The sequence below is a fragment of the Glycine max genome, chromosome 4 (assembly GCF_000004515.6).
Source record: "Glycine max cultivar Williams 82 chromosome 4, Glycine_max_v4.0, whole genome shotgun sequence".
NCBI lineage: Eukaryota > Viridiplantae > Streptophyta > Magnoliopsida > Fabales > Fabaceae > Glycine > Glycine max.
Window position 1 is genome coordinate 31760718 of NC_016091.4, and position 10134 is coordinate 31770851.

General features: G+C 36.6%; 1 protein-coding gene across 1 annotated transcript; it reads right to left on the minus strand.

Moving 5' to 3' along the window:
• Positions 1-293: 293 nt before the first annotated feature.
• On the minus strand, positions 294-5411 carry LOC102665113 (FKBP12-interacting protein of 37 kDa-like). Its single transcript, XM_006579132.1, has 5 exons — positions 5331-5411; positions 2111-2272; positions 1731-1800; positions 1270-1325; positions 294-479 (listed from the first exon to the last, which is right to left on the minus strand). Exons 1-5 carry the CDS (start codon positions 5409-5411, stop codon positions 294-296), a joined length of 555 nt encoding a protein of 184 aa, XP_006579195.1.
• Positions 5412-10134: the final 4723 nt, after the last annotated feature.

The following is a 10134-nucleotide window of genomic DNA, read 5'->3' on the forward strand; positions in this document are numbered from 1 at the left end:
ACAAATATACAAAATGAAAAATCACGTACCCCTTCAAGACCAAGTTTATCTGCAGTGTCATCATGAACAGTTTCATTTTCTTCCGTTTAGCCAAACCTGCAGAGTGGAGATAGTAAGAAGCGGCTTAGTTGTTGATTTTGTCCATTTTTGAAAATAAGCAAGGGGATTTTCCTTTTCATTATAATATATAACTGTGTACTTTCCTTTTCTTAGAATCAAAATTTCTAATTCTTTTATATTAAAAAATAAAAAAAAAATTGATATTCATCTTTACTGGAATTTTATAGATTTGTTCATATCATTCCCTGCCGATAGTCATCTATGTCATTGGTGTCATCATCTGGGAAACGCCCAACAACATCAATGACATTCACTTTAGACTTGCTCACTAAAACATGTACAACTCCAAGTAAAGAATTAGGGTGCTTAATCTTCCTAGTTGATTGGCTAGTTTTAGGATCAACTACTCTCTTCTTTACCTATAAAATTTGATCCAAACCAAAGTCTGGTATTACATTGGATTGCAAGCATTATAAATTGCTTCAGATCATGAATATAGATGCATGAAATTATAGGATAGACATTCATAGAGCTTCTTATATCCAGCGTAAAAAATAACCAAGTTTGAGAGGCAACAATAAATTATGTATGCCTTTTAAGACACTATGAAATGAGAAAAAAGTTAATCCAAATTTTCATTAGACAATTTTTTTTTTTTACAGAAAATGAAAGAAAACACATACAACAATGAGATAACCTGGCATGGTTTCATCAAGTTAAAACTCTTTCATTTTTTCTTTCTAGTGCACAACATTCAAGTTGAACACTCACCCTGTTGCCTTAAGCACGTGAACAAGAAATTCAACATTACAACATCCCAAAAACATAAATGTGTACTTGGTAGAAAATATAACTAATGAGAAACAACTTTCATAAGAAAATACAAATCTGAAATAATGGCGGAAGATTTCAAGAGGATTGATAACATGTTTACACTTTACATACATTTCTTAAAAAGTAATTTGATATAAACACAGAAGTATACAAATTTTATTTGGTTGTAGTCCAAAACATCAGGGTTTGTGATTCGTGAAAGCCATATAAGCTTTTGCCTAACTCAAGTTTTTGTTTAGGTCTGGAAAATGGTTTTTCCCCAGAACACCACTAACCTTCATTTTTCACATTGTTAGTAAGAAACAAATAAAGCATATGGCGAAGCAAACATACAGTGAAAAATAACATTAAAATGTGAAGGTAGGGACAGAAAACCATTTCATTGGATTTATCCACATCATTTGTCAATCCATCCATATGGTTTTTCAACCCTGTAGTCAATTTTAAGGATTAACATTAAATTGCAAACACATGCAAAAAAAATAACAGATCACCAGTTGCATAACTTTGGATCCCCTCTACTGTCCAATTTTATGGACCAACATATCAAAAGTTCCTCCTTAACAAGAATTTAACATGTTGAATTGTCCCAAGTTCAGCACATTCACCTATAACAATATCTCTCGTACTTCAAATTCTAGTTTTGAAGTCCACACAATAACATTTTTTATTATCATGTCTATATTTTGAATATTAATTTGTTATTATATGAACTTCTTTAATGAATCTGACAGAGTGACACAGTAAAGTAGCAATCATTGAGAAGCTAGTTTAAAAGATTAAGGCATTAAAATGCCAAAACATAATTAGATGAAATCACTGACTCAATAACCAACCTTCAAATTGACTTCTAAGTTCTGCATTTTGATATTTTTGCATTGAAATTTTCATTTCTAATTCATGCATCTATGCACCAAGAAAAAAACAGGAAGAACAAAAAAATTATGTTACAATAAGCTTTGAAGTTGGGTTAATAGTTAGCTCAAGTAACATTACTTCCAGACATCAAATACTATATAAAAAATTTCCATAAGCTCAACATATATGTATTAAAAAACATCATACACAATTTTCTCTAAACTGACACACACCCACACTAACATTGTATCTTATAACATAGTTTGGAATTAGGGTAGTAGGAGAAAACTAGCTCCCAGGCGAATGGGGTAAAAGGGAAAAAAGTAATAGAATCATAAAGCAAATAATAGAGCATCACCTTGCCCTCAGAAGCTTGATTCCCAATCTCCTCATTTTCCTCAACTAGGGTTGTACACTTAGCCATCAACATCTCCCCCATCTTGCTTTGGGGAGTAAAGTTTACAGCAGCAATGTTATCTTGCAACTCCTTTACCTTTTTATCCTTTTCTTCAACTAAATTCTATGTTCAGATGAAAACTCTTGTAGGATACACTTGAATGAATCATCACCAATGTAAATATCCTCTATGTCTCTACGCTTTGTATTTGAATCACATTCTAAAACTAGGAAGTTTTTTTACCCTCTTCCATTTAAAACAAATGGTTCCATTTCATTTTGTTACATCCAAGGTAGTAAAATGTCTTTATAAATTATTCAGTGAACGAAGGATGGAACTATAATTATGAAATAAACAGAGCATTGTTCATTATAGAGGAAGACAAGATGTCAGTTCTAACGATCAAATGGATTAAGTGACTTTGGACTAGAGTATAGGCAAACACAAAGATTCTTCCTTTTTTTCTCTACCTTGCTCAACACGTTGAAGACTTTTCATTAAGACTCTGCCCCCAACCACTATAAATTTGGCACCCAAAAAACTTGAACTAACAATTCACTGAGATATTAGCCATGAATGTCATCACAATAGGATTTCTTGTATGCTCAAGCGTGCCTCTTTTGAGCTACTTTATGGAACTTTTGATTTCTACCACTACTTCACAACCACACTTCAACACCGTGTCATCCGAGGAAAATAAGTTGCACAAGAAGAAAGATGTATCAATCATTGCTAATATGGCAACCCAAAAGCACTTTCAACAAATTCAACACATATGTTAAGGGGATCTTGAATTAAAGTTTAAGAGGTAGTATAACAATTTATTGTGATAATATTTAGGAGTCATATCTAATTTTCTCAATTAATGTTGTTAGACTTCTTAAAATTTTGTGCAAAAATTTATGTTAGGCATAAGTTTCGCCACTATATGTAAACCTTAATTGATTGTTGTGTTGTCTAAGTGCTTCTTGTATTGTATTAGTAGCTGATTTTTTAGGTTTGTTGACTTTTGGTATACAAGAAAATTAGTACTGACTGGTGGCGGTCGCTACAAGTGTTGAAATTCAGAAACAAGTGAGAACAAAAGGGATTAAATTAAATGTGACCAAAATATTGTTATTCTGAATCTATATTCTTAATGGCTCCAAGAGGATTGGGCTAGAACTACTGAAGAAGGCCCTAGAGTTCTCATGAACCTTAGGGAAGATTTCTAAGCCCATGGGCCAAGGTTGGGTACAATTATCTTTGTACATATTAGACTAGGATTCATATATTTGGTCCTTCTATTTTGGGCTCCATAATGTAGGTAGGGTACCCTAGAAATATAGGATTTTTTAGCCCTTGTATTTTAGGGCACCTAGACTAGTTTTTGTATTAGGGGTAGTTTTGTAATTTCACATGCACTAAGTGAATATTTGATGTGTGTGGTTGGAAATAAATTTAATTGAATTGGTAGAAGCCCAATCCAATTAAATATTAGAGGGGGAGGTGAGCATTTGCTTACTACACCCCATTGCCACATCATATAGTCACACTTTGTGCATGTCGTTCATGCTTTACATGCCTCATGACACCTAAGCACACTTAGTGGAGAATCTTGGAATTGATCTTGGATTAGTGGGCTGAACCATAACTAAAATTCACTAATCATAATTAGTGAAATTTTGGCTCCAAAGTTCAGCTCCACAAATTCAATTTCAAATTCAAGTGAAATTTGAATTGAAATTCAAATTTCCCTTCAATTTTGTGTGACACTTTGGCTATAAATAGAGGTCATGTGTGTCTATTTTTTCAACTTTGATCATTTGAAAATTAAACTTCAGATTTCAGAGCTCTTTTAGAGCACAAAATTTCGTGCTCTTCTCTTCCTCTCCCTTCATTCATCTCCTTCTTCCTCCAAGCTCTTATCCATGGCCTCCTATGGTGGTGAGCTTCTTCTAGACTCATCTTCTCCTTGAAGTGGCGTCTCCTCTCTCTCTTACTTCTCCATTCCGGTGCCATTCATCTTGCAAGAAGCAAAGGAATCCATTGATGAAGAAGATCCTAGGCCTACAAGCTCCAATGGAGCATACATCAGTAATTCTCAGACAAGAAAAACAAAGAAATCTTGCTAGCCAATACTAAATTGAAGCGCGAGAGTGAGAGTGGAAAAGATTGAGGAAGAGAGAATTTTTTTTTTAAAAAAAGAATTGTAGAATTGCCCATCTTCAAGGACAATTTTCAAAAAACATTGTAGAATTTTCCATTTCAACATTGGTTATTAACTAAACGGAAGTTGAATAGCTTTTTCCACATCGATTACTCAACCGATGTCTTTAAGTTGTCATTATTTATGGACAATGCCACTGTGTTTTATTTGACATAGTTTTTTTCCTAAACTGTCATGGATCCAATGATATATAAAACAATTTTTGTAGTAGTGCTTTCTTTTCTTTTTCATCGAGAACAAAATCTTGAGCTTACTTGCATATGTAACACCCTGAAATATTACTAGTTATAAATTGATGTTTAATTGTATTTATCGTGTTATTTGACTATATGGTTGACTTGAATGAGTTGAGGTATGACTTGAATTAGTCATGTGTGAATTTCTTGATGTGGATGTTGAGTTATGTGGAGTTTTGTTGAACTAAGTTGAAATTATGAGATTTCAGATTTTACCTAAACCTAGTTCAGTAAAATCACGATACCGGATTCGTTAACTGTTGCATCGTCTTCAAATTTCGTCCGGAGCTTCCTAAGACACGTCTCCACAATCTGACCGTTGAGATTTTTCAAAATACAAACTTTTGGTGTCATGCTAAGCGAGAAGGCCGCACTAAGCGCAATTCCAACCCGAGAGGGAATTGTGCTGAGTGAGCAGGGGCGCACTAAGTGCAATTCCAACCTGAGAAGGAATTGTGCTAAGCGAGATTTGGCTCGCTAAGCGAGCCCTAGTTCAGAGGGAGTTGCACTAAGCCCTAAATGTCGCACTAAGCGTGAAAAGTGGACTTCGACTTAGCGAGACAAGCTCACTATGCGAGATCTGGAGATTATAAATACATCCCTCAGCGTGAAAAACACGATTTTTCACTCCCCACTTCTCCCAAAAGCCACCCAAACCCTAAGACCTCCTTTTCCACCACCCACGACCACCGGTGGCCGCCACGAGCCGCCGTTGCTTGCCGCCGAACCCCCACACCAAGAGGAACATCTTAATCGAAGTGGTATCCTCAGAATCCTCCTCAAGGATTCGGTGGAGAGAATTCCCCCAATCCTCCATTACAAAGCTTCTCTGAGGTAATCTTGACTTCTAAGCCTTTCTCCTAGTTAGTTAGAGTTCCTATTAGGGTCTCTTGTGTGTCGGGTACTGTAATATGGTGTTTTTACACTTCCTTTGAAAAACCCTAGAGAATGAGACATTGTAAAAGTTATCTTTTTATAACATTGATGTTATTTTCGTGACCTTCATTGAACCTCGGTCACATTGGCGTGATCGGAATTTTAAAATGATGTCTCCTTTTAGTAGAATCTGAAACACCCTTCAGTCCTTTATGTTTTGACAGGGGTATCTGACTCTGAATATGGTTATTAACCTTATTTTTGAAACCTATACTAAATTTCCTTCAATTCAGTATATAGAACCTTGCGTTTGGACTGACGAACGTGAACGAGAGAGACATATGAGCAACACAAAGAGGAACTGAAGGAGAGCTCACAATAGGTGAGGGAAGTTTATTATTGTTTATAGTTTTTAATACCATAGTTAGGGTCAGGGAACCTAACTATAGGGATGTATGCCTGTCCTTGTTGCATGCTGGTTTTCAAGAAAATAATGTTTTTGACTAATGGGATGCAATATATCTATTATTGATTAATAACATTACTATTAGACTTGTGTTGTCTAAAGATCTGGGAAGTGTGAATCTCAAGTATGAACTATAGATGTATGTATATGCAGAATGTGAATTACTGTTGATGTTGCTATTGATGACATTAATTGGTATGAGGCGAGGTTGATGTTTATGATGATATTGAAATGAGATGATGTTGTTATTGATGATTATGTCAATATGAGTTGATGTTGTTATTGATGATTATGTTAATATGAGATGATGTTGTTGTTGTTGATAATGTCATTGAGATGAAATGTTGATGATGTTGAAAATACACTGTGATGATGCATGTTGTGTATGTACATGGGGGTGCATTGACTTTGTTGGATGTCCCTGGTGGGGGAAATAGAGTGGTTAAAGAGTTTTAAGCATCTCTAGAGGGGGATGACTTAGAATCTTTAATTATCCACAGTCAATGCATTGATGGTATCCATGTTTCATATGTTGTGTGATGTGCATGTACATGGGTGGTGCAGTGACCTTGTTGGATATCCCTGGAGGGGGAAAAATAGTGGTTAAAGAGTTTTAAGCATCTCCGGACGGGGATGGCTCAAAATCTTTAATTATCCATGGTCAGTGCATTGATGGTTCCCATGTTTCATACGTTGTATGTTATGTATGTACATGGGGGGTGCAGTGACCTTGTTGGATGTCCCTGGTGGGGGAAATAGAGTGGTTAAAGAGTTTTAAGCATCTCTGGAGGGGGACGGCTTAGAATCTTTAATTATCCACGGTTAGTGTATTTGATGGTGCCCATGTTTCATACTTCATATGACATGGAAATAGTATAAACTTTGTCAGTAAGTACTTATAGTTTCTCATGAGGAGAAATACTTGTACTTGGGGGCATATCACTCGGTTTAGAATTCTCTTGAGACTCAGGCTGATCATCGTGGCCGGGAGGGGGGGGAGTTGCCATTGCACGACAGGGTGACCTCATCACTTACTACCTAGTTTTCCTAAGTGAGAGTGTCGTGTGGACACGCTTAGGATATTTCCTTGGGGATGATACCACATTGCATTTGAGAGTTGAGGTTAGGTGCATGCATCATGCTGAGCATGATTGATTGGAACTATGGAGTGATGATGACTATTTGTTGAGTATGTGTTGGACTAGTGAGTGTTTGTGTAAGCTTATGGTATTTGTTAATGTTTTCTTACTAATTGTGGTTATTTGATTTTTGTATTAATTTCTTTTATAATAAACTCACCCCTCACAATTTTTGTACCGTGTGGTTGGTACTTGTGATTATCGCAAACCTTTGTTCGTGGGAGTAGAATGACAGTAGTAGAGGACGAGAAGTGAGATTCTTTTGTGGAGCCACTGAGCCGTCGTGATGACGTTGGGATTATTTTGGGAGAGATTTGTGTTTTGTTAATCAATTCCACCATAGTTGGTTCCATGATTCTTTTGTTGAGTTAAAGATGTAAATCACAAATTTAATTATATGTATGAACAAATTTACTTTCCATTATGTGAATAATGTGTACTGAGTTACTATATATATATATATATATATATATATATATATATATATTCATTTACTTATGTAATGGTGCGTTGTTTGGTGAATGTATATCGAGAAAAAAATTACTTTCATTTTTCAAAAGCAAATTAACGGTGTTTTCATTTAAAAATTGAAATTCTCGCGGTTTAGAGTGGTGATATCGTAGCGACGAGGTGGGTCGTTACATTAGTGGTATCAGAGTTAGTTGAACCTTTTCGACTAGTGAGTTGTGAGTCTGCTATGTTTTCTTGTGCATTTTGTGGTTGCCTTGTTGAATGCTTGATGTCTATGATTTGCAATTGGAACTTATTCATTTTGTTGTGTTTCCATGTGTTATAGAGATTTGATTGTTGTAGTCATAAAATGTTTGTTCTCTTGATGTCGGTTATACCATGAGTTTCAATGTCGTGTCATGAGTTATCAGACTGGCCATCTGTATAATTTGTGAAGTGCAATGGGATGATATGGCAAGTGATCAGGAAATACAAATGATGGAATGTGAGTGTTAATGTCTCGAGAGAGGACTAGTTTAGAGGAATGCTTTCTCGAGGCATCAACTCTTAAAAGTAACCAAGTAGGGACTTGTGGTGGTTGTGATTTTTGTGTTGCTCTTTTTCTTGTGTGTATTCTTTCCATATCTCACTTCCTGGTGTGTATAGGGAGTGATGGCTGGACGGAATGATTGTGCGATAGCTGATGCTCTCCAAGCCTTAGCTCAGGCTATAGGGAATCCAAATAGGGGAGAAGTTGCTGGAGCTGCTGGGTATCAAGGTTTGGACCGCTTCCAACGAAACAGTCCTCCTGCTTTCAATGGAGGATACAACCCTGATGGTGCTTAGAATTGGATAAGGGAAATTGAGAAATTTTTTTGAGTGATGGCATGTCCGGAGGGGCAAAAAGTTGCTTTTGGTACATATACTCTGGTGGAAGAAGCTGAGTATTGGTGGGAGAATACTCACCAATGCCTAGAGGCTGAAGGTCAAGATGTGACCTGGGATGTCTTCAAGAGGGTATTTTTGGAGAAATACTTTCCTGAGGATGTTAGGAATAAGAAGGAGATGAAGTTCTTGAAGCTGCAATCCACTCTTTTATATCCTGTTCTTGTGTAGGGAAACTTAATCTTTCTGTGTCTTCTTTAAATAATGATCTGGTGGTAGAGACTCCAATTAGTGGTTCTGTGTTAACTTCTAAGGTGTGTTTGAGTTGTCCTGTGGAAATTTCTGGTAGAACATTTGTGATTTATCTGATTTGTTTGCCTTTGAGCCAAATTGATGTTGTTCTGGGTATAGACTGATTATCTTCCAACCATGTCTTGTTAAACTGTTTTGATAAAACTGTGGTGTTTGATGGTTTTGGAGTGGGTAAGGATATGATGTTTATCTCTGCCAACCAAGTTGTGACATCTTTAAAGGAAGATGATCAAGTGTACATGATCTTGTCTAACCTGGTAATAGAGACAAATGTTTCCATGTGTGACCTCCCTGTTGTCAGAGAGTTTCCAGAAGTGTTCCTTAAGGATATATCTGGTCTACCACATGAGAGAGAGATAGAGTTTTCCATAGACTTGGTGCCTGGTGCTGGACCCATATCCATAGCCCCTTATAGAATGTCTCCTATAGAGTTAGTCGAGCTTAAGAAATAGTTAGAGGAGTTTTTGGAGAAGCGGTTTGTGAGACCCAGTGTGTCTCCATGAGGAGCACCGGTGTTGTTAGTAAAGAAGAAAGATGGGACCATGAGGTTAAGTGTAGACTATCGCTAGTTGAATAAGGTGACAATTAAGAATAAGTACCCTTTGCTTAGAATAGATGACCTTATGCACCAGTTGGTAGGAGCTTGTGTGTATAGCAAGATAGACCTTTGGTTAGGTTACCATTAGATTTGAGCGAAGTCTGAATATATACTGAAGACTACTTTTAGGACCCATTATGATCACTATGAGTATCTCTACTCATGCCCTTTGGTGTGACTAATGTTCCAGGTGTGTTTATGGACTACATGAATAGAGTCTTTCACCCTTACCTTGATAGTTTTGTGGTAGTATTCATAGATGATATTTTGGTATACTCTAAGACAGACAGGAACATGAAGAACACTTGAGGATTGTGTTGCATACCCTTAAGGACCAACAACTTTATGCTAAGTTGTCCAAGTGTGAGTTTTGGTTAGAGAAAGTTAGTTTCCTAGGGCATGTGATATCTCAAGGGGGTATAGCTGTAGATCCCTCTAAGATAGAAGCCGTTCTTGAGTAGGAGAGTCCTAAATCTACTTTTGAGATTAAGAGTTTTCTAGGCTTAGTAGGATACTACCAGAGATTCATAGAAGGTTTCTCCAAGTTAGCTTTACCTTTGACTAAACTGACTCATAAGGGTCAAGCTTTTGTGTGGGATACCCAATGTGAGCGTAGTTTCCAAACCCTTAAGGAAAAATTGACGACCACTCCAGTACTAGTTTTGCCTAACACGAGAGAACCCTTTGAGGTGTATTGTGATGCATCAAAGATGGGTTTAAGAGGAGTGTTGATGCAAAATGGCCAAGTAGTGGCCTATGCTTCTAGACAACTCAAGACTCATGAGAGGAATTATCCCACCCATGATCTGGAGTT

Bases quoted from the DNA above. Each gene is read 5' to 3' on its own strand.
- LOC102665113 (XM_006579132.1), bottom strand. From the start codon at position 5,411: ATGGAGGATTGGGGGAATTCTCTCCACCGAATCCTTGAGGAGGATTCT. The intron at 1,801-2,110 runs GTGATGCTCTAT...CTTGGTGCATAG, and splicing joins ATCAAGCTTCTGAGGGCAAG to ATGCATGAATTAGAAATGAA. The intron at 480-1,269 runs GTTTTCTGTCCC...CAAATTTTATAG, and splicing joins TGGATAAATCCAATGAAATG to GTAAAGAAGAGAGTAGTTGA.